This window comes from Lissotriton vulgaris, chromosome 10 (assembly GCF_964263255.1).
Source record: "Lissotriton vulgaris chromosome 10, aLisVul1.2, whole genome shotgun sequence".
Taxonomy (NCBI): domain Eukaryota; kingdom Metazoa; phylum Chordata; class Amphibia; order Caudata; family Salamandridae; genus Lissotriton; species Lissotriton vulgaris.
The window spans coordinates 1027930432-1027956327 of record NC_141698.1 but is presented as its reverse complement, the minus strand read 5'-3'; the positions used below and the strand labels follow the sequence as shown (position 1 = coordinate 1027956327).

General features: G+C 42.7%; 1 protein-coding gene across 3 annotated transcripts in view; it reads left to right on the top strand.

Annotated features, from left to right (window-relative positions):
• Window positions 1-25896, top strand: part of CPNE4 (copine 4) — a 1444425-nt gene that overhangs the window by 1095838 nt on the left and 322691 nt on the right. For all 3 annotated transcript variants that reach the window (XM_086942069.1, XM_086942068.1, XM_086942067.1), the window contains one exon: window positions 20145-20243. In XM_086942069.1, coding sequence (XP_086798195.1) covers window positions 20145-20243 — 99 coding nt within the window. The remainder of the gene's footprint in view (window positions 1-20144; window positions 20244-25896) is intronic.

The following is a 25896-nucleotide window of genomic DNA, read 5'->3' as shown; positions in this document are numbered from 1 at the left end:
TCAAGACTAATTTGCATATGGCTGGGTCCAAACTGGGCGGCATGGTGAGCAAGAACATTATCGATTTAACACAGATCTTTGACTGGAGGTGAATGTTTGACAATGGTCAGCATTCCGTCCATTATCTTTTTGTGTTAACATATTGTGAAGCCGATAGAGGTAGATTGGGAGTGAGAAGCTTACATGGGAGTGAGAAGCTTACATGTGACCCGGGATCATCAAGGTAGTGGAACCAAATGATAAGCTAGTGGTAGCAATTGCTAACTCTTGTGACCCCTAATTGAGGTACATGCTGATTTGAAAAATGCTGAACTTTGATGCAAGGTTTCAAACACAAAAGGAACTGTGTACAAAAAGAAAAATTGCCTTGGGATTCATTCAGGACAGATCTCATGAATATTTTTAAATGACAGCTCCAAATTTCACTAGATTTCTTGTGACAATGCTTACGACATGCAGAGATCTATGCCGCCACATTTTTTCCTATACTTTACGAAGTGGAGATCTCTGTGCTGACTGTGGTGCCTCCCTTTAGTAAGGTATTGGGAAAATTAAAACATTTATTGAACTAGGAAAAGTGTATAAAATATTTTTATGATAAATACAGCACTTATAACAACATTTTGAAATAAAGTTAGACATAATAAAATACATAAAGATTTATTTTTTACAAATTTGTATTAAACCATAGATTGCAACCTAAACTAAAAACATATTTTTTTTAAATGCATTAATAATTATTAAGTGATGCATTGAAATAATTGAAATCAATTTTAGTGGATGTAATAAAATGTATCATAAAAAACAATGGTTCTGAAACAGAAAAAGGTTGCTAAAATATTTTGGAATTAGAAAGATATATATACTATATTGATATATTTTGCAAACATAAAATTATAATTGTCTATATTTTTCATTATTTTAAACTCTTTAATTGCAGTGCCAGTGGTTGCCATTGTGTGGCTCTGGACTTATTTACTACCATTTGAGGTCCCTTTTTGGCTTTAGAAGTGCAGTTTCTGAATAGCAATGGCCTTACTTTTAGTCTTTTGTGGGATTGGATAGTAGACGTGGAGGTGATAACTCCTCACATAGGTTTGTGAGTAGCATTTTGTAGTACGTTTTGTAGTAGTGTAAAATGTACTAAAACATGCTGTTGGTGAATAGGCCCCCCCTAAGGTTTTCCAAAAGTACACTTCATTTGCAAATTGAATTCAAATTGACAAAACATTGTATTTGAAATGGAAAATGGTACTCTACACAAATGCGCTTCATTTGTAAAGGAAAATGTATTAAACAAATATTAATTCAAAATGCATTTCAAATGGGAACACAGCATTTTAATATAAACTCTTAACAAAATGCACTTTGTTTGTACATTTGACGGCTTTCATTTAAAAGGAAAACAAATGAATAGTTATTATGAAACTGTAAATTGGAAAATTGAAATTTTAACATGATTGATCATAATGGTTTTGCCTTAGAGCAAAAACAAACTGAATAATAAATCTAAAGTAATTGAAATGTGCATTGCAGAATGCATCTAAATAAATAACAGTGTACGAACTATACTGCGTGTAAAGCTGATTGCCTTATTCTAAAATACTTTAAAAGGAAAATAAATGTGTAGTCCTTAAATAGTGCATTGCTAATCCTCTAAATTGAACAGTTACATTTTAGCCTTAAAAGAAAACGTCATAAAGTGCAATATGACGAGTTATACATTTTGGCTTAAATATTATTATTTGTGGCAAATTAATTGGACTTTTTAGTAATAATATATTAGCATAAGTAACGGAGGTAGCACAAATTCACATAATGCTCTATGGGAATTGACCTTTTGGAAAAGTAATGGTATTTATTGAAAAATAAAAGTGAAGTACCGAGAAACAGTTTGTTACCATTAAAACAAGCTTAGATAGGATTATAGTTTATCATAAAAATTGGATACAGTTTAAAAGTTTGTCAAAAACCAGTGCTAAAGTTTTAATGTAACCATTAATACCACAACATTCACATTTTATAAAAAGTAAGATAATTTGTAAAAATACCCTGAAATGTAATCTTATCTCACGATCAGTGAGTGTTGGAGTGAATGCATTTTGCATTTTATAAAAGTCAATGCATAATATCAGAATCCGTTCTCTTTTACATGTCATTAATAACAATCACTGACAAAGGCAAAAGAGATGCGGAAGCTCCAGGGGCACCAATCTCAAAGAAGAAATTCTCGCATCTATCCTGAATTTGAATCCGGAGAAATGCCCAGGGAGAGATGGGCTCCCGGCGGAGCTTTACCATAAGAATGCTCCACTGCTACTGGATCATCTAATAGAGGTTTTCAATGAGGCTCAGGATTGTAAAACGTTACCGAACACTATGTTGGAGGCAGTAGTATCCATGCTCCTCAAGCTGGACAGGGCCCTCTCCTCGGGCTCCTACAGGCCGATCTCCCTCTTAAATGTAGGTGCCAAAATACTGAGTTAGATATCGGCATCCCGTCTACTGCCATATATTCCCCAACTGATCCACCCAGATTAGGCTGGATTTATCCCTGTACGGAATACTACACATAATTTACTGGGCCTGGCGAACGTATGGCATGCTCCGAGCCTGGAGAATGAAAATTGGGCACTGGGCCTATTGGACATTCAACAAGCCTTTGACTCGGTGTAATGGGAATACATGTGGGCAGTACTGGACAAAATGGGAGTGGGACTGCCAATTATACAATGGATGCAAGTCATATATAACAGAACGACTGCGTGGCCAGGTCTCAGAAGGTTTTCGATTAGAAAGGGGTGCTTGGCAGGGGTGCCCCTTGTCCCCACTCCTGTTCGCCTTCGAAATGGAGCCTCTGGCTATTACCCTAAGAACGACAAGGGAGGGATGGGGGTTCGGCTGGGAGAAGTGGTATCATGTGGTCTCCATGTATGCCGATGACAAGTTTGTATACTTGTGCCGTCCTGAGGGGGCAGTCCCGGTGCTCACAGCTGAACTGGAAAGGTTTGGTGTGCGGTCCGGCCTACGTCTCAACCCGGTGAAATCCAAACTATTTCCTATGGCGAACTTAATAGGGAAACATGAAAATGAGCTGCCCAATGTGGCGATGAGATGGGTACTAGACGGAGTACTGTACCTGGAGACGCCGTACTAGCACGGCATACCTAGATAATAACATAGGAAGGAGAGTGGAAGGCATTAAAAAGTCTGTTGCCTTCTGGAAAGAGCTCCCATTGTCCCTAATAGAAAGGGAAGCATTGACTAAAATGGTCATCCTGCTGCTGTATACTCTACAGAATTCCATTTATAGAGACCAACTTGACAGCTTGATCGTGGAATTGTTGTGGGGGTCCAAAAGGGAGTGAAAAAAGCTGAGCTGAGGATGAAGGTTTAGGAGGTTTTTAGAAGCAAATGAGCATGTGTGAACACATTCTTAAACCAGAAGTCCTGGATTCATATTCCTTCAAACAAGGTACAACATATAGCTTTGGTGATTCATTTTAACAGAAAACCACACCCACCAGTGGAGGAATCCCACCCTATGAATTTGCACCACTCATGTGAGCATTTATCAATGGAAAGAGTTCACTTATTCGGTAAAAGTACTAAAATAATTTTGTGTTCCGTGATATAGCAGGGAACAGCAACACATAGCTACAGTGAAAGAAGATCTGCACACACACCAACTGGTCTTAAAAAAGTTTATTAATAAAAGTGAAATGTATTTATGAGCCACGGATTAAGTAGAAGAGCCTTCCAAATTGTGAAATTATGTGAGCTCTCAAAGCTAAGACAAGACAAATATGGGACCCAATTTACTATTTTGTGTGCAAGGCAGCACGGTACAGCATCAAAATGTGTTGTGCTGCATTGCAAAAGGGAGAGAAAAAAAGCACAGCACCATATCTACAAACACTGGCCTGCTTTTGTATCTTCGCTTGTCCTTCTGACAGGCTTCCTTATTTATTGCATAGCCTCGCACCATGATGCTGGGGAGAGTGTGCATTATCTAATTTAGGATTTGCACTAGAGACATACTCTTCTAGTACACATTTTGATGAATACACACGCTCATTTCATATGTGCTGTGGAGTGTCGGTGTTTGTGAGAACTGAACACATTTCTCCTTCACATGCTTCTTGTATGCATTAGATTTTGACACAAAGTTCTGTCTGGCTACCTTAGCAAATTAGGCTTTGCATCAAATCCTACAAGTGTTTACGTTAATCCACCTCAGTAACTCCCCCTGGATGCATTTCAAAGTGCTGTGCTGTGCTAGTGTGCTGTATAAAGTTCACCATCCAAGTGCAATGCACTTTTTGTGCTGGATAGCAAATAGCCTGTGCAGCACTGCGCCACTTTAGGTCACACAAGCATCAGCGCATCGCTTTAGAAGATCTTGGCCGTAGTGTTTTACAAACAGGCTTTCAATGTGACGTACATGGCCTTGTAGGACAAGGGGAGCGCAGATGTCAGTGATCATTGGAAAGGGGGTGATGGTCTCCCAACTATAACAGAAACATAACGTTCTGACTAAACTAACTATTAACAAGATTACCATCTCAAGAGTCAAGATGGCAAAGGGAGGCTCTAAATCGTCATAGATGGGCACATCCACTTAGGCACAGTTGACATGATCAGGACAAATATGGCTGCAGTGTTTATATTTGCATTAATATGCAAATGCTCTTTACAGTACCTTTACCAGTATGGCAAGTACACCAATATATATATATATATATATATATACACCAATATGCAATCAAAATGTGTGGTACATCTGGAATTATGTTGAGGTACAATTGATTGCACATATTTTTAATAAAACAATGGCCAGAGACCATATATGGTACTATTATGAAAGGAGTCATTCTACCGCAGACATTCACATTATTAATTGTGTATGACCTGACATGTTTGTCAGATAGATCAGTGAAAGGTTCAACATGCTGCTTCATGTGCATTGAAAATCAACATTGAAAAATATATCACCTAGATGAGATCTACTAAATGCGCATACAGCACAACATGAACTACATTAGAGGTCCTCCTAATTCGCATACAAAAACTCTTATTGAAGATGACATTCGGAGGCCTTATGTCTGCCTCACCCGCCCACCATCAAGGGCCCGACTATTTATTTGTGAGGTGGCCAGCCTAAATTATACATTTTTTAAAATGGGTTATTAGTCAGGAACAATGTGAGTCCTCTGCACGTTATGAGGGCCAAACCTTACCTTTGCTACCCACATTGTAGCACTTTCAGGATAGTGAGGCAGAGCCGTCCAAGGCATACTCAGGGGAGGTGATGTGAGGCTAGTACCTTAGTCTTCAGGCACACAACAAACAAAACTTAGTAAATCATTGCCCAGTCAGTGCTTTTTCTTAGAATGATCTTGAGATGAATTGTGCTTCAGTGATGCAGCTAACCAACTGGGTCATGCTTTCTTACTTATGTTAATATAGATTTTTTATGTAATGTAAAAAATAATTTTCTTGCCTATGTTCACAAATTAGCACCAGCCCTCTGTTTGTATATATAAAAATCAAACCCTCTTCTCTTTTATGTCTATGAATTTAGCACTAGAACTTTACTGCTTGATATTGTTGTTCTGAACTACAAAAGAAGAAAGAATCAATGCTCTGATACAGGACTTTCTTTATTTCTTTGGTACTTGCACTTTGTCTATGTTTAACAAGCATTAGAAATGCAATAGGTCTCGCAGCATTAGAGTTAGTGCTTTTAGAATTGTTTATGGTTTTTTTTTAAATCTTTAGCATGAGGTTGAGGGTGAGTGAGGGTGAGGGGTTGAGGGTGAGTGAGGGTGAGGCTGAGGGGTTGAGGGTGAGGGTGAGTGAGGGTGAGTGAGGGGTTGAGGGTGAGTGAGGGTGAGTGAGGGGTTGAGGGTGAGTGAGGGTGAGGGGTTGAGGGTGGGTGAGGAGTTGAGGGTGAGTGAGGGTGAGGGGTTGAGGGTGAGTGAGGGTGAGGGTGAGTGAGGGTGAGTGAGGGTGAGGGGTTGAGGGTGAGGGTGAGTGAGGGTGAGTGAGGGTGAGGGTGAGTGAGGGTGAGTGAGGGTGAGGGTGAGTGAGGGTGGGTGAGTGTGAGTGAGGGTGAGTGGGGGTGAGTGTGGGTGAGTGTGGGTGAGGGATTGAGGGTGAGGGGTTGAGGGTGAGGGGTTGAGGGTGAGTGAGGGTGAGGGGTTGAGAGTGAGTGAGGGTGAGGGGTTGAGGGTGAGTGAGGGTGAGGGAGGGTGAGGGGTTGAGGGTGAGGGGTTGAGGGTGAGGGGGGGTGAGTGAGGGTAAGGGGTTGAGGGTGAAGGTGAGTGAGGGTGAGGGTGAGTGAGGGTGGGTGAGTGTGAGTGTGGGTGAGTGTGGGTGAGTGAGGGTGAGGGATTGAGGGTGAGGGGTTGAGGGTGGGTGAGGGGTTGAGGGTGAGTGAGGGTGAGTGAGGGTGAGGGGTTGAGGGTGAGGGGTTGAGGGTGAGTGGGGGTGAGTGAGGGTGAGGGGTTGAGGGTGAGTGAGGGTGAGGGGTTGAGGGTGAGTGAGGATGAGGGGTTGAGGGTGGGTGAGGGTGAGTGAGGGTGAGTGAGGGTGAGTGAGGGTGAGGGTGAGTGAAGGTGGGTGAGGGGTTGAGGGTGATTGAGGGTGAGGCGTTGAGGGTGAGTGAGGGTGAGGGGTTGAGGGTGAGTGAAGAATTACAATACAATACAATACAATATACCAAGCCAGCTTCTCACACTAACTTTGAGGAATGTTTACAGTCTATAAAATACACAGAGTGAAGATAATGTATTCCAAATACTCTAAATCTGCTGTTCTCTAAACTATTAATGTATGATTTTGCCAGCATAACCAGTTAGAAGCCAGCAATGGCATTACAAGCAGGCAACGCACACATGCAGTACAGAGGCAAAACTCAGCCATTGCACAACCTGCACTAGCTAGAATCCAGCCAGCAGTTAACCAACCAACAACCTACGTGCAGCGCGGGCCCGCGTGCACACAAACACACCCACATAACACATAGAGTCAACCAACACACAAACAGACATCCAGCAAAGACTAAACACACAAGCCAACACACCCGGCACAGAACCGGCAACAGACCAGTAGTTTTAAATACAGTCGGCGTTTGGTGAGTGATTGGGGCACCATTTGGAAATGGTAATCTAAAATGGGGTACCAGCGTTTAATAATTAACGGCGCACTGCGTATGTGGGTGTGGAGGGGTGCTACCACGGAAAGTGGGCATATTCAGTTGCTTTCTCTCATAACGACATATTCGAAGGGGTGGTGAGCTTTTAGAATTTCACATGAAACATTTTTTTCCTGCAGCTCTCAATTAATTGGAGGAGCAAGGGAGAATCCCTGCAGCTTTCCAGTCCAAAATCAATACCAATAATTCACTCAGATCAAAGAGAGATGGGAGCGATGGCTGAGGGAGGAGGGGGAGGGCAAGGGGAAAACGAGAAGAGGTGGGGTGAGCCGCGGGGGAGGGGAGGGGAGGGGAAGGCACACGTCAGAGGACATGGTGGGGAAGCAAAGCAAATGAGAGGAGCAAGGGAGAGAGTGGGGTGACAAGGGAAGAGTGAGGCGAGTGATGGAATGGGGTTACAAGTAGAAAGACATTGGCGAGGAGAGGCAGGAGAGAAAGAAAACAAGACGGACGGACGGAAGAGAGGGGAGGGGGGAGGAGAAATGCGACACGGAGGGAAGGGGAGGGGGCGGAGCGGGTTAAATTATACAAACAAAAAACAAGCCTTTCACCGTAACACGGCGGGCAGGGGAGGGGGCGGGCAGGGGAGGGGGCGGAGAGGGGAGAGGTGCGACACGGCAGGCAGGCAGGGGAGGAGAGTAGGAGGAGGAGGGGGGAGGAGAGTAGGGGAGGCACGGCCTAGCGGCAGGCAGGCAGGGGAGGAGAGGAGGAGGGGGGAGGAGAGTAGGGGAGGCACGGCCTAGCGGCCGTGCAATCAAGTAGTGAGGGGGCGGAGCTGGGGGAGGCTGTGAGAGAGAGTAGGCAAGGCAGGCGGCTGGGGGCATGTGCACGCGCATTTAAGCTCAATGCGCATGCGCATTGAGCTTAAATTTCTCGTGCACTGCAAGGAATCGCCACGATTCCTTGCAGTGTGGATAAAGAGCGGATAAGTGCCAATACTCTCGCCTTGCTCGATGCGCATGCGCATCGACAGGCGAGACCTAAAAATGATGTAAGGAAAGATGCCGCCCGTTGTGAGCAAGGCCTAATACAATGAGCCGAAGCATGTTGGTTTCGTATTACCAACACCTGTGTCCAGGTACTTTATCGGTGGGAGATGCAGAGTGAAAAAAATTTAAGTTGGTTTCCGAGTTCCCATATTGCTGCTTAATAAAGAAAATCCTCAACGAGCCTACAACAGTTTTAACAAGAACCTAAAAAGATGCAAGTTGTTGCCTAATCTTTGGCATTTGAGCGTATTTGATAGCTTCAATTGAAGTCTCCTTTTGCTTAATACTGTGCACTGAAAGACTATACCCTAAGTATTCTACCTTGGTTGCGTAAGAATTTGCATGTATTGATCGTGATGTCTTGACCACTTCTTGTAAATTCGCTGGTACCTTTCCTAACCTTTATTTGTGTCTTTCTAAAGTTGGTATGGAAATTAGTATATCATGTTAAAAGCTGCCACGCCCTACATATTTTCAAACAGATTATTCATTAACCTTTTTAAATAGAGAGGCAGCAGATGTCAATCTGAATGGCATTATTGAAAAACTATAAGCACCACCGGAAGTAAGAAATGTAGTTAAATGTCGCCAATCTAATGACAACAATTTGGTAATCTGCTGCTTGTAACTCTGACATGGAGTACAACTTGGCCTATCATAATGGTGCAACATTAATGTTCTAAAGTTAGTACACAATCTCCACTTGCCTGTTTTTTAATAACCAAAAGTATGGGGGAAAGCTATTCTGAATTTTCAACTGGCTGGATGATACCCTCTCTGTACTTCTCTTCTACCATGGTAGGAACATCTTTCCTGACACTCAATGGTATGCTTCTTGAGCCATGTTTAACAGGATTAGCATTATCTTTACGATTTCTCAAATGTGTGAAACGTTTGACACATCCCAAGCTTTGCTTAGAAACATTCACTTTATGATCATCGAGAATTCCTGTCAACATCAGGAGTGGAGGTACATAAAATGGGACATACAGAACAGAACCCAGCCTTAAGGTCTTCTCAAATTTACCTTGATGTCACCAACCAAGCAAATGTTTCCCCTTTTTGACTATATAAACCTTGTCAAGTATCTTTATGTCTTTATATTGTATAGAGGAAATATAGAAACCACTCATGTCAACAGTGTTACCCTCAAATGCGGAAGCCTTCACTTATAGGGCCCAATTACGATGTTGGACGGGCCTGAGTCCATTCAACATCGTTTGGGAACTGGGACTGACGGACCTACTGTCGGTGGTCCCAACCCAGCAAGTAGGATGCAACCAAACACTGTTCGGTCGCACTCCTATTCTTTACACTGGGAGTATACATTCCGACCGGAATGCATGCTCTCAGTGTAAAGAGAAGAGGTGCAGTTCATCCCTGCACCCCCTGGCAGGCACCTCAAGGTGCAGTTATCAACAGGGGGCACCATAGGTGGCCCCTCGGCCGCCATGAATTTGAATTTTTGAATTTTAAAATATTTGTAGAGCGCTCTTATACCAGAATCGGTTTCATGGCGCTAGATGGCAGAAGACCAGTGGGTGCGGAGGAAAGGGTTATACAGCTACAGATCTGGAGAACAAGAAGGTTTTAAGATGTTTGCGAAATTCCAAGTAGGAAGATGACGACCTAAGAGTAAATGGAAGTGAGTTCCAGAAAGAAGGAGCCAGCACTGCAAATCTGGCCCCACCGGACTTCTGTTTTCTGAAACGAGGGACTGACAGAAGGGCCAAGTGAGTGGAACGGAGTTCTCGGGAGGGAAGGTAAGGGGAAATGGCTTCACACAGGAAAACGGGAGCGGTCCCTGATCTGGCCTGGTAGGTGATACATCCAAGCTTAAAAAGGGCCCTCTCCCTCACTGGGAGCCAATGGAGAGATTGCAACAGAGGGGTCGTATGATTGAACCTGGGGAGACCGTAGATCAGGCGAGCCGCCTGATTCTGAATCTGTTGAAGCCGGCGGAGCAGATAAGCCGGCGCACCATTATAGATGACGTTCCCATAGTCAAGGCGCGAAAGCACCATGGCCATGAGGATGAGCTTGAGTGCAGCAGTTGAGAAGAAGCGGGCAACCCTTCGAATAATCCGCAGAGAGAAAAAACAAGCAGATACAACTGCATTGATCTGCGTATGAAGGGTAAGCATGGGATTAATGAAAATACCCAAGGTTTTAACCTTGGAAACAGGAAGAGGGGAAGGACCAAGAGCAGAGGGCCAGAAGGAAGGAGACCAGGGACTGCAACCACCCCCCGTCAGGACCAATTCGGTCTTGTCCGGGTTCAGTTTGAGGTGGTTGCAGTTCATCCACCCTTGGATAAAAAGCATAACCTTCTGGAAATTAGAAGCCGAGGAAGGAGAAGAGGAGAGGTTGAAAACAAGTTGGAGGTCGTCGGCGTAGTTAAACACCGAGACCTCCATCTGCTGTAAAGTAAAAATGAGGGGTGAAATGTATAGATTGAAAAGCAAAGGGGACAGGGAAGAGCCTTGGGGGACTCCACAAGTCACCCTCCTAGGAGGAGCGGTGAAGTTGGCAAGATAGACCGCCTGTTCCCTGTCCGTCAAAAAGGAACGGAGCCAAGCATAGGCCGAGCCCCCAATGCCCGCCGCCTCGACACGGGACAACAAGATGACATGGTCCACCGTGTCGAACGCGGCGGACAGGTCTAACAGGACTAGAGCCTGTGGCCGGCCGGTATCAATACCCTCTCTTAATTGATCCATCACCGACACGACTACCTTCTCGGTAGAGTGTAGCGGGCGAAAGCCCGCTTGGCGGGCGGCCAGGCATTCTGTGGATTCCACAAAGGAGCTCAGGGACCTGGCGATATGAGCCTCTGAGACCTTTGCGAGGTATGGGAGGAGAGAGATCGGGCGGTAATTGGCGGGCGCAGAGGGATCGATGCCAGGCTTTTTCAAAATAGGAATGATGACTGCTGATTTGTGGGCAAGGGGAACAATGCCCGAGTTGAGGGAATGATTGATGAAAGTAAGTGGTGGAGAATAGCAGTTAGAAAAGAGCTCTTTTAGGACAAAAGCAGGACCAATGTCCTGAGGGGAGCCTGATTTGATCCGAGCTAGAAGAGGAAGCAAGGAGTCACGGGTGAGGGGAGGAAATTGAGTGAAGGAGGGGGGAGGGAGGGGTGGAGGGATAGCAGAGGGTACCGTGGGTGGGGGAGGAATGTTGGCCCTAATGAGGGCAATCTTCTCAAAGAAAAAAGAGTTAAGGGAGTTACAGAGTGTTTGGGACGGGGGAATTTTAGAGACCGCCATCCGGAGGCCTTGCACCCACAGGGCCCCATTGAGGATTCCCAAAGTCGACTTCCAACAGCCTTTCTGTGTCAGAAAGGCCTCCACAGATAGGCTGTTGAATCTGACATTGTAACCCCTTGGGCGGAAAACACCACCCTTGGGATTACAGGTGGCTTTCTGAATGGCAGACGGGCTCTCCGAACCCGTCTGAAGCCATTCATAAATCCGTTTCGGATTCATTTCCAACCGACACCATCCAAATGGGTCGGTCGGAAATTAATCAGAACAGATTACGATGCTGTAGGAACGCCTCCCACCATCATAATCTGGGCCCTAGGTTTCTTTGAACTCATGTTTTTCCTATTATCATCAAAAAATGTATCTGAAATAATGGAGAATAACGAAGAACCTGAGTCAAATACAATTTGTTTGTTTATACTATCAATATAAATATCACATTCTCGTGGAACTTAAAACTCCTCATCTATACCTGAAGCATCATTTTCAGTTAGTTGGGTACATTCACATGTTAATTCTAAAATCCATATGGCTTCTGCTCTTCTGTCGTATGATAATACTTTTTTTATTATTACTGTTGATAGGGGTGTTACATTCAATAGGAAAGATTATTTTCTTCTTTTAAAACATTTTTCACTTACTGTTGGACAATTTTTAAAACCAGCATTGTACAGTTTAAATCTGCAACAACAACATATGGACTTGTTTGAATAAAAGTTTACATTTTTGTCTCTGTCTATATGTTTCATCCCGTTTTTCAGCATTGCACTTGGCACGAGTAGAGAAGACATTATTTCTTTGACACATGGTATAGAAACTCCTATGCTTCTGGCAATGTCACTATTTTATTTCAATTAATTATTCCTGTTCATCTGTAATTGTTTCTGAATCGTTTTATTAAAAGAGTGTACAACAATTTGATTTCATATATATGAATCAATGGTTCAATCAAAATCATATTGTGATCCAAAATTCTTAGGGCCTTATTTATGAGGCCCTTACGCCGCCATTGCGTCACTCTTTGTGATGCTGCGGCGGAATACAAAATGTGCCACGCTGTGCCATATTTACATTTTTTAAGGGGCAAACCCTCATCCCTTCTGGTGCTCTCTCCATGGTGACTATGCTTGGGGCTGCAGTCTACTTCTGTGGCTCCACTTGGCTAATTCGGGCAATCTTGGGCTCTTTTTGCTCCAGTTGGTGTACTCAAGCCTCCTGGACTCAAAAAGGTTTGGGACTCTTTAGGAGCTGTTTTTCTTCTTCTTTCCTTCCAACAAGGGAGAGTGGAGGGTCAGCCCTCCTGCCCTGTAGCTCCCAAGTCCTCTGCAGGCTCCTGGTACTCTCTTGTGCCTGGGGATTCTCCACCAGTCCCCTGCAGCCTGCAATACCCACCTACAGACCAGACTTTAGAACTCCTCCAAGTCTCCCAGTAGGTCCACCCTTTCAATGTCCTCCTGAGGGAGTGGGGTGGCCATTAAAACATGTCATCCCTCCACCACTCAAGTCAATGACCAAGACGGAGCATTGTAACAGTTTAATTCATACTTTCATCCATCATAGGGTGTGTACATTCAGGGATCTGCCCCAGCAGATGAACACTGCAATATTCGACTTACAGGAATGCATCAGTCCATCCTTTTCCATTGCAGAGAAAGCATCCGCTAGGATACTATTCATTTGTTTACATTTGATGTTTGTTGGTACATCAGGGGCCCATTCGGATGGTGTCAATAGATGCACTGAAGTAGCTAACAGAGAAAGGCCCTGATTACGAGTTGCCCAGTACTGGTTGGGTGCAAACTCCATGCACGGACTTCATGTCACAATGTGGTAAAACTACTCCAACACTGTGCAACCATGTGTTAATCTCCCTTCGAAACAGGGAATACCTGTGTGGACCTGGTTTTAGCCGGCAGAACTTGCCACAGTTTTCCCTGCTCCATGGGATTAACGTTCACCTTTACTGCCTGTCGCGAGCAGTTGGTAAATGTGAGTTGGAGGCGGGAGGTGGAGGATGGTGGTTTCAGAGGATACAGACAGGAAGGGGAAAGATTGTCATGGTAGGGGAGAGCAATACATGCCCTCCTCTTGCCCAAAAAATATGCTTGGACTTGGACAGGGAGAGAGGCTTGAATCTGCATCTGCCAAAGCCTTATACGATTTTACCATGCGGGATTACTGTCCTGTAAAATCAGCTCTGGTGTTTCCATTCATGGGCAAATTGGGAAGAAGACTAGGCCAGTCATGATCAGGCAGTCAAACACCTTGAAACACTAAGGTGCCTGACTCAGAACTATATTATGTACAACATGACCTTGAGTAAAATAATTTCTTGCGGCAATTTGATCAGGGTGATCACCATTCAAAATTGCAATATGTCATGGCTTGATATGTATCACTTCTATGCAAAAATAATTACTTTTCTATTTATTTTATGTCATTTATTTATTTTTCTTCATCCTCTCTTGCGGTTTCAACAAACCCTGTATTAAGAAGAAGAGCAATCCAGTATAGGGACCTTAGACGATAACTGTGTACTGTACTTTGGTTCAACATGGATTTATTGATTAAAAACTGAAATCCAAGGTTTAATCATTCATCATACATATTAGACACCTGACAAGTCTCAGCCCTCCTTGGGATAAACACAGAAGTGGGCAGACATATAGGGGTCGATGAGGATGGCTGTGAATCCGCATCCTCCGGGCCGGCGGAAGCCATCTCCGGCCCGGAGGATGCGGATTCACCGCTGCAGACCTCCAAAACACCACCAGCCACATTAGGATGGTGGCGGGATAAGCCGCGGACGGCAAGTCCGTCCGTCGCTGATCCGCGGGATGTTGTCCGCAATTTGGTGGCGGTGTCTGCAAGACACCGCCAGCCAAATTACGAAGGGTGAGGAAACATGCTTTTCCGCGGCGGATTTTCCGCTGTGGAAAAGCATGTGGACTAATGCTTCTGGGGGCCCGTTGCGGGCCCCCAGGGTGTTGTGGGGTGGGGGGTGCACATGGGGGATACCTATGGTACCCTCCTGCATATGCATGCACAAAGCAGCAGGCACCGCGCGGTGCCTGCCACTTTGTGCATGCATATGCAAAGCATGCAATTTTAACCTTGCGGCGGGTGCTGCTTCAAGCAGCACCCGCCACAAGGTTACAGATACGGGATGTGACCGCCATGTCGGCGGTCACATCCTATTTTGCACGGAGGGACCGCCGCTGCCCCTGCGGATGATCCCTCCACCTCGGGGGGTGGCGGACGGACGCAGGTCCGTCGCCATCCTAATGAGGCCCAAAGTGTGTATTGACAGGAATTCTAATGGCCAGGCAATGACACCGTCAGGAATCCACCACGGCAAATCAATTAATTATATCACACCAATGCTATTCCTATTGTATGTGAATGTGGTGTCGTTTCAACCCAACACAGGATATCAAGGTCCTACTCAGGATGAAGACTATTGAGCAACTGTGGTCGATTCCTTTGGTCATCCACCAAAGAACGTGCACATAATGCGGAGGCCGCTATGGGCAAGAACGTATACAGCGCTATATCAGAACCTATATTTAATTGAGTTTATCAAACAGATACATGCTAACGTTGAAAACATAGTACAATTGAGCATGTTATCACTCTGCTATGCATCAAGAGTTCTGTCACCTGAGACACCAAAGTTGTTTGATACTAGTCATTAAGATGTATAATGACTGTAGCATATTCCTCCTATGTCAATAATGAATAAGCCATAGCAAACCTGTTTTGCCTGTCAGAGGGTTACCAAAATGTAGCTTATGAATACAGGTTATAGTAACAATTGTAGTCTAGCAAACTGAGTATTATCACTGCAACTATCCATAGAAAAAAAATAAATGACTTGCAACTGCTAGAACTCATCACCTGATGCATTATACACTAAACTATAAGGTGTACTGTTTGCCGGTGTAACCCTCATGAGTCTTGGGGTTGCAGGTGGTTTGGTTCAAAGTTACTTGTGAAACACATTCTGGGAGCAGAATTGACCCACTAGCATTGTGCACGTGTTTTGCATCACATTGACATATCAGATGATATGCGTTGCAAAATTACCTCCTGCACAGATGTGCATACATGTCTGAAAATGTACTACCTATCTGTTTATGCACGGGAAGGCATATTCTAACAATACTGTGTTCTGTGTGGTGGCAATGGTATCCGTATAATAGGATGCTTTTAATTATGGCCAGTATGTACCTTGAGTGCAATCAAGGAAACCAACTTTAAGGCAATGATCTGTATTCATCATTTTCTTTTGTGCCAAAAGATTCTCATCTTTTATATGTTTTTTAAGCCATGGAATCTATTCATGAGACTCTCTTTTAATAATGTTTCTTATTCACCTTGATAATGAATGGACCGGCCAGATCATCCCCTTGTTGCACCTTCAGTATTTTATGCTTGAGTACAGCTGTTGCACAAACTACGCTTTTCTTTGTCTTTGTGACATGTTCTTATTAAGAATCTTCTGTCTATGATGCTGTTTCAGCAGCGTTTGCTCCTTGCTGTGCACAGTTGGCTGTAAGCAATGGTTCGACATCTGCACTTTTTGGCCTATTCTTAATGTCTTCCTCACAATAGATGTCTTTTTAATTATAATGACAGGTTATTACGTACCCCTATTATATACTCTTTTTAGTAATGGTGTCATTAAGTTGTCATCAATGCCTTTGTTAAGAATACCACACAATTGTTGATGTTGGTGCGAGTGTTTTCTTTGCCTTTTCATCATTGATGGTTGCTCATGGTTAAATTAGCTCTTATAAACATGGGTTGCTTTCAGGCTACATGTTGTTCCAGTAATTATAGAAATGCTAAAGCCCAAAGTGGTTAAAGATGTTTTTTGATGAAAAAGTTACAACAGTATTCTAATGTCGGGTTCATATTGTATGTTCAATATCCCGAAAATCTTTTGCTTAAACAATCCTATTCATAGTTTGCAGTCTATGAGTAGTTGATATTTTTCTTTATGTGCTTTAGAAGTTATATCTCACAGACATGAAGACAATATCTAGAGGGTAGGGAAAGAACAAGAAGAGGACCAGATATTAGTAGGGTGAATGTATTCTCAGAGGATGAGTGGTGGCAAACTGATCTATGATCTTACTTAATCTGCTATAAAGCAAAATTCTGAAAGAACCAAAAACAGCTACCAGAAAGGCACTAGAATGACAAGAACTAAACATAATTGCAATATTCATTCCAAGCCAATTGTTTCTTTTGGATCATTTATATCAATGTTTTTATAATTATTAGTTTCCGCTATGAACTGCATTTGCAATCAGATAAGTTGGAAACTCAGGTGGATTTATTACAAAGGTTGGCACTCTTGTCTCTTCTGATGATTTCAAACTAAGCAGTCTGATTAATCTCTTTTCTACAATTACAGTTGAATCCAAAATGCTTCCTACAATTTGTAATTGATCTGCAGTCGAGGACCTATTAGCTTCACATCCTTCTGTGCATTCTTCATTAGTGGTTAAACTAAAAAATGAATTGTCCGACAGAGATCTGTAAAGTAAAAAAAACTTTGGCAACAGTAACCGATCATAGCTCTCCATCACGTTGGGAAGGCAGCCTCTTACCAAGATTGTAGATTAAATGACTTGGAGAATGTGGATTTGAATTAGAATAGTATTGGCCATTCACTAAAGAATGAGGGGACAACCTCATAATGAGGATAGTGGGATGCCGAATAAAAAGCAGCACGTACCTGATCCATAAGCACTGTGCCAGCTAGTCTTATCTATAACCATGTTATCACATAAAAATAAGGAAAAAAATAAATTGAATAAAGAGGAAAGAGCTGCTTAAGTGCTCTGATAAAGTTCAAATGTGGGTCAGAATGCTGTTCTCTTCCCACATCCCATCGTCTAAGAGACCTAATGGTTTCAGATGCTGAAATGTATGAATGTGTATTGTGAAAAGACCTAAAGAATTTGCTGACCCTAAACATACTATTCCCTCTGCCTCTAACAAGATTTCGATCTGCATGTGCCAATGTTGACATTATTATGATTTATAATGTGCTTCAAGTCAACAAATCACATTTATTTGCATGATTTCTTTATTATAAAACAATGGGGTAGACAGGCTTTCAATGGCGTAGCCAGGCCAAGCTTTAAAGGAAGCTGTGCAACTGGGGGATTCAGGTACCCTTGTTAAGAGTCATTCGGTGTCTCTACTGGAACACTTAGGTAAGAAGTATCTTAGGTTTGGACATGTATCTTTCATGAAATGTTTATTCAGGGGCCTTGAAAAATGTGGATTCTTTGCACCTCTGTGGGCCTTTCTATATACAGCGGACAAGGGCAGTGAGCTCCTATAGGTGATGTCAGATCATGCCAAACCTGCCCATTTCAGAAAGGCATTTTGCAATATGCACAGAACAGAGGTATAGTTGATCGCAGAACATTATTAAAGCGGGGCATTAATAAAGATCACTAACTGAACCAATCGGTTCAATCAGAAGAGTGGCTTGAAGGTATAGATATAAACATTTATTAGTTCTAGCTTATTATTAATTATTTTAAATTAATTAACAATTTAAATTTACATACATTTTTTTCATCAAATAAATTAATAAAAATGTGTTATTTTCTCTATACTTTATTGTAGGGAGGTCTCTACCCTGGTGACATAGATCCTCGCCTGCGTGTGAAAAGTTACAAGTACTAACATTACACTGATACATTTATTCTTACATTTTTCCACTCTCTGGTTTCATGGGGTAGACATGTAAGTCTACACTTAGGTGTAAAATTACAATCACAAATGATGAATAGCACAGAAGTATAGGTCTACTCTTAAGTGTAAGAGTAAATTTACATGTGCTTGAGTGAATGTATGTATGTAAATTTACTTTAACGCAAGTTAGTGCATTCGCTACAGGCTGTATAGCTCAGAAACACTGACTGGTGGTTGCTGTTCTGTTTTCTAAGCACTGAATACTCAAGCGCATTCACTGACTCCTGGAATTACTGAGATAAATCATGCACATGGTTCACAGTAGCGAGAGCGATGTCATTGAAAACAAGTGAAAAGCTCCATCATGCATCTGTCTTCAGTCTTTTTTTGAAGTGATTGGATAAGGCACTGATGTATCAATGGTTTATCTGCATATTGTCAATCAGGACACTGTTCAAATTCAGTCTTCAGAGAAGTCATTAGCTTATTTTCAGACATTACTATAGCAAAAAGCAAGGGGCTTACCCAAATTACCCTCCTATACCTGGGTACCAAACACCATCATATACAAAAAGATAGGTACGGGGGAATCAATATTTTTTTTAAATTTTATCTAAGGGAACAATCAATTACCCTATCATCAGTGCAAAATCTATAAGAATACATTGTCAAAATTAATTCAAAACACACCTATACCATGGGACCGATCTTTGAATACACAGTCATACGAAAATACATATAGATAAATATAAAGAGTTGTCTGAGGACAGCAACCTTCTGCTTTTGTCCGTGTTTATTTCATTACATCTCAATGGGAATACTCTATCTATGCAGTTCAAATCCTGAGCATGATCAATAAATACAACTTTAGATGCAAGTTTCTAAGTGTAGTAGACCTAACTCTTGAACCATTTTTTGATCGGAAATCGGTCAAAGGGTCCCAAAAAAGCATAATTTGTGATGGCGAAATCCCATTTCTTATTTACAGGTTCAGCAGTGGTGAATGTTTACCTTTACAAAGAGGATTTAGAAATGCAATCCACCAAAATGATGCATTGTTCATATCTGCGCTTTTATTAGTAGTGGCTGGTTTATATGCAGTAATGAAAAATTGCACAAATTGTCAAATTTGGCGAGAAAATTCATAAAGTTTGAAGTTTTTGTGTAATATCACACAATATGAAATCTCCCACCTTGGAAAATCACTAAACGTTTACACAAAGAAACTACATGTGTTTCCACTATGGAAAAAAAGGAGCAGCAGATATGGTGGGTGGTTTATGCTATGGGTGTCTCAAGGGTGAGAAATATGTTACCCATTAACAAACAAAAAAAGAAAAATGCATTTGCACACTTGGTTACATTTTGAACATCTGCACATGCAACCTTGTACATGTCAATTTTGTTTACGGACATTTGTGTGTATTTGTGTACTTCTGGTAGCAAGGATCTGGGACAGGCATTGTGGTGCCTTCCTGTGGTTCCTGGGGTTTACTTATCACTCCCATGAAACTCTTACAGCCTTGTATGGCCATTGGCGTATCATGGTATCTTTATATGTGCATTAAAACGGAATTATTGGAATTGGGCTTCAAACATATTGATACTGAATAAAAAAAACTAGAAATAACCATATCTTAGTGAATATTTCATTGTTTCTATTCAATTGCTACACCCTAAAAATGATGGACTGGTTATTCTTTTAAATTGAGCTATACATTGCTTAATTTATTTTTCGAAAACAGAGTGACATTTGGTTTCTTCAGCTCGCAGCAGGCCACCAAGATGTCCCTTCGAGCACTTTGTTAATATTTAACACCAGGCTCAGTAATTCAACTTGACACATGTTTGCACTTTCAGCCCTTTATTTCCGGAGGCACTTTGCATAAATGATGGAGATACCCGCGCTTCCTCCCATGTTGATCCTGTTCTTCTCTCCATCTCTTGCAGTGCATAGTGTGGGACTGGGACTCCAATGGCAAGCACGACTTCATTGGGGAATTCAGCTCAACGTTCAAGGAAATGCGCGGAGCCATGGACGGGCGACAGGTAATGCGACACTTTCAGATCTTGTCCCTGGCCAGGGAGCTTCCATCTTTGTCAGAGAATTTGTTTCCGCAATTCAAGGTTGTGACTGATTTAACAAGCATATATCCTACACTGTCTAATGCTTGTCAAAGTACAAAACATAATGCGTAATGTGTGCACAATATCACAAGCTCAAAGAGCACAGGATTGGGAAACTTTAAACTATGTTTATTTGAATTTTAGGTAAAAGTATCTTTAAATAAGCCTTATGTCTGTAGATTTTAGTTGTGGAATAACTATATCAATCTCAGGCAGCAGGCTCCATTCTGAAAAGCTTTTAAATGTATTTCTTTTTTTTCTTTCCTTTTTTTCTTTCTTCCTTCCTTCCTTTCTTTCTTTCTTTTTCCTTCCTTCCTTCCTTCCTTCCTTCCCTTCTTTCTTTCTTTCTTTCTTTCTTTCTTCCTTCCTTCCTTTCTTTCTTTCTTTTTCCTTCCTTCCTTCCTTCCTTCCTTCCCTTCTTTCTTTCTTTCTTTCTTTCTTTCTTCCTTCCTTCCCTTCTTTCTTTCTTCCTTTCTTTCTTTCTTTCTTTCTTTCTTTCTTTCTTTCTTTCTTTCTTTCTTTCCATATTTCTTCCTTCCTTCCTTCCTCCTTCCCTCCCTCCCTCCCTCCCTCTCTCCCTCCCTCCCTCCTTCCCTTCCCTTCCTTCTTTCTTTCTTTCTTCCGTCCTTCCTTCCATTTCTTTTCAACTAATTACAGCACAGTTGTGCATGCGTTGGTAAAGCTTTATATTGGCAGTAATGGGTGGCCATCTTTGAAATGTCCATTCTCCAGCTAGGATCTAGGACCCTGAGAAAGAGGATGGGGCGAAAGAGCACCATAGTGCGGCCAGGGATGGGGGGGGGGGGCAAGGGGAGGGGGATGAGGGTTAGAATGAGGAGAGAAAAAGGGCCTAGGCACAGGGACAGAGAAAATAGGACTTGAAGAAACACAAAGGGAGATATAAGCATGAGTCAAAAAAATTATGATGTAATGCCATCAAGTACCAAAAGACAAATGCCACACAAATATGCAAAAGGAAACAAGTTCTCTGAAGTCAGCAGTGGAAGGATACAATGCACCCAATCAGATACCATAGTAAACAGAAAACTCCCGGCAGTGGGGATAGGGAGGAAAGTCCTCGAATCAGGAGTATGAAGTTGACATGAACAATAAATTAATCCAATGATTAGCCAGGAGCAGACCCAAAACCCACTCAAAGCAATTGTTAAACTCTTGGTTGCAAGGCTGTCTGCAACTGACAACTAAGGTTATAAAGAGACCACAAAAAGGGCCCAGTTCACAAAGTTTTGTTTGAATCAATTCTGGTTAGAAGGGCAAATCGCAATTTGCCATAACTTTACCTTCACAAATGAGATGTATTAATTATAATAGTCTATCACTATGGTGAAATGATTACACATTTTCAAATTCATACCAGACCCCTGCCATTTTTAAGCACTAGACATAAAAATTGGTGGCACTAATGCCCATTTCAGTTCACCAACCAAGGAAGCATGAAAGGCTGAGTCAGCTTTGCCAGGATTCAGTCACGTGAACTGCAGATCGCAGCCGATCTAAAGCCGCCATACTTTGCCCACCCCCCTGCCAGGTGGTCTACAATTACCTTTCACCCATTCATCAAAATGGTGAGTGCCAATTCGAAGATCCTTTACCCATTTGAGAAATATGGGTGCCAGTCTCGAATTCTTTTGATGCCTTCGTCTTCTTGAGTTTGGTCTCTTTGAGATTTTGATCCACAGTGGTTTAAGAATAATTATTTGGTAAAAACAGAGAATCTGGATGCTCCCAAACTGTATAAAGTATATTGGACTTGTGTTTCTAAACCAAGGATGATAACCTATGCCTGTGGTCCCCCTTCCAGTCGGAGTCACATTAGTAAATTAGCCAACGCCATGCAACCTACTGGGGATAGAGAATTCTCAATTACTAATTGTGTGGTTGGCATATTTTCGATGTTGCATACCTCTCACTAATAATCTAGTACTGATACTTTATTAAGAGACTGTGTATATTTATTGCATGCTTAAATATTGTTAACAGTATGCAAAAAACTGTTGGACGGGTGACTATGCCCAGGTTCTCAAGAGCAGGAAAGAAATGATTACTAGTTCCAATCATTTTATCGCCACATGCCTCTGGCTTAACTGAAGTAAATTGGGAAAGTGAACATCATTTTGTTTAGAGGCTTTGAGATACATTCAGACTTCAAACAGAAATCCATGTTGTGCACAAGAAAATAATTCTGGTGGAGGTATTTTAAAGCAATATCTTCTGACATGAGCTAATTTCCGAGACAATATGAAAATGTGTCTAAGAAAAATCTGAATTTCAAAAACATTTATCCACATTTTATTGGAGTTCGAACTGCATTCAGAGGCATTCTGTTTCTTTTTGGTGAGAGGGTTAGTCCTGGAAACGTAATAGCAAGAAAGCAAGGCGTTTTTGGAGAGACTTGTTTCATTTTTGTTTTGAAGACAGATCTAATTGGTTGGTTTTTAAGGCCAGGGTGAAATTTGTTCCAAGTCTGTGGATCCATCACTTGATTTGATCTGCCCAGTGATTAATTTGAGCCAGTGGTTTCTGGGGCTCGGCGTTGGCACTTAATTGTAAACAACGGTACTTGTGACAGTATGCCACAAGGGGTCACTGTCTGACTAATTTAGACGTTTTAACAGTTAATTATTAATTCAATATACAGTAAAAATGACTATTACATGCCATCCAAGCCATTCTTATAGCTTTGGGGCCCTGGAAAGTCCGAATTGTCGCACTTGTAGAAGCGTGATGGCTAGTAGATGTGTTGTTACCATAATTGGCAGCATAGCAGGGGAAGTATAGGATGCAAGCTGCAGTGGCCTCCTGACGAGAGCCCCAGCACTTATGTTTTTACAAATGAACACTGGCAATGCCTCGTATGATGTGTGGTGTGGCCTCAGTGATCAGGTTTGCATTGCTGAGCCCCAGGACATGTTTTCTCTTTGGTTTGGAAAAAGATCCTGTAAGTGTGTTGGGATATGGCCTTCCTGTGTTTTGAAAATTGTGTATTCAGTGACGTTTGACAAGTTTCTCCTGAACATGAGTAGCACTGCAGGGCGTTAATTGGCAGACACATGTGAGCTAATTTCTTTAGTTCATGATACTGTCTGGCTTCCTTTTTTTCAATCTCTGTTACTCCTTTGGAGCTCCACCATAGATAATGTTGCAGTTACCCAGTCTTGACACCATATGGGCCCGGTCAATTCGATACGATGTGGTAGATGGAGCCGCAGAAGGATCTTTCACAACAACATAAAATCAGATCGGGGGGCTCTCCGGGACACAGTTCAAGCGCCAGCTCCAGGGAATGGTCTCCCCAGGGTCTCAGGGGGGAGGGGGAGGCCTGTACCCCATCTCCCCTAGTTAAACTGTGGTCTCAAGGGATGGGGTCCCCGGGGGCTCACTTGGGTTTGGGGAGGCTGTGTGCCACTATCCCATAAAAGTTCACACTTCGACCGTGGGAATGGGGTCTCCCAGGCATCTTAAGGCTCAGGGACGGGCTGAATGGCTCCTCCCCTTTTAGATTAATTTGACCCTAGGTGAAGGGGTCACTGGGGCCCATCTCCTGCTTAGGTAGAGACCCACATGGCCCCCTCATCCAAATACTATAAATATTTAAATACAGATAGATGTTTTCCTTTTATTTTAAATTGTTGCAACCCAATGGAAGCATCAAGGGAGTCCCGCAGGATTGCGTATTAATTTATTCTTATTTTTTAATTTGGTCCCATAGGGGATGGGGGGCAGGGTATACCTACCCTGCCCCCTTATATTATTATCATGACAGGGGTGGGGTACCCTGGGGTACCCTCCCCCCTTGACCGCGATGATACCATGCGGCATGGGTGCTGACAGAGGAGTCGGCAGGGGCTGCAGGGCCATGGGGCTCTAACACTGCCCCCAATATTTGGACATGAAGTGGGTGCCCCAAGTGAGTACTGGGGTACCCACTTTAAATGAAATAACCAGAACTCATTATGGGTGCTGGCTTGGGAGACAGCAGAAGCCGCAGGAGCATTGGGGCACTGCCCGCTGCCTCTAATATGCCATGTTGTTAGTGCCCCGGGTGGGAACCTGGAAAACAATTTTTTTAAATGTATATAAATGAGTGACTGAAGCCACTTATTTATTATTCAGTGTCCATTAAACTAAGGTTAACCCTGCCAGAATTGTAAAGGCAAAAATGCATGATATGTACCAGAATATGCGTATTCTGGTGTAGTATAGCCCAAAAGAGATAGGCAATAGCTTGCTCACACAATAAATTCCGCCACCTTGTGTCAGTTTTTTTCAGGTGTGATAATTATCACCTCCAACAAGGGGCGCTCATAAATATCTCTCAGTTCAAAGATTTATTTATTGGAAACAGCTAAGGTAAAATCTTAACCAGCAAATTCCCATATATTTATACCTTGTGTTGCACTACCTGTTAACACCCGTTCAACGTTAATTTCACCTCAATGGTAGTTTTGGCCAGTAGCGGCCGGTGTCCAGGCTGAGTGGTAGGGCAGGAAGAGGAGAGGGGGACTAACAATGGCTAAAAATAAATAAAGAAATAAATAAATAACCTGCTGCATCGCCACTCTACTGCTCTTCGCCAGCACAGGCTCCCAGAATCTCCTGGAGCCAATCCTGACGCTGCTCTCATGCTGCATGAGAGCAGCTCCAGGATTGGCCTGAGTGCCCTCGATTTCCGCCCCCAGAGAGACTGGGAGTCTGTGTCTGCTGTCTCCAAACCGAAATGCAGCTCGGGTTGGAGAAAGCTTCAGTGCGCATGTTAGTTTGGCCGTCCTGAGAAGGCGGGCCAAACCCACAGGCTCCCTGATAACTGTGTCCACCACTCCCCCTTCATGACAGCCCCCAGCAATGCCCCTGCCCACAAGACTTGCCCGGGAGAGAAAAATAAAATGATAGTAAACCTGGTTTATTAGCATTTTATTTCAACATTTTTGAAGCTGCTTGTTGGAGTCTGTGCTTTCGAGCTGCCACTGGTTTTTGTTGGAAATGTGCTTGCTTTTTAAATGCTTACGGCTGTTATAAAGATTAAAAAGGTTGTTTATAAACATAGTTTTCCCATCGAATATGTTATAGAATCACATTTATGTTATGTGTGCGCATGTGTGTGATGGCGGGTGGCGGGTGGAGGCGGGTGGAGGGGGAATGTCTACGTATTTAAAGATAAAATGTAACTGTTTATATTTAGAAATAAGCTAACAAGGTCCTCTCGGTGGGAAGCAGGTCTCTGCCTGAGCAATAGAATCCGCGAGCTGCTATTTATTCCACATTAATCAACAGCAAGATGGCAAATAAATTATTTACGGCAGTTTTGTGTTCCCATTTAAAAAATAGATTGCTATAATATCGGGAACGGTTTGACTAAAGAGAGCCGGGCTCTCTCGTGTAATTCTGGTGCAAACATTTGTTTTCATCCCTGGGAGGCAGACCCCGAAGCTGTTATCTCCTATCACTGGTTATTCTTCATAAAATGTAAGCGTATGCTGTTTTTAAAGACCTAAGTGGCATTTTACTAACGCAAAAAAATGCATTTTCGCAGGATTTTTCTTGAAGTCAGTTAGAT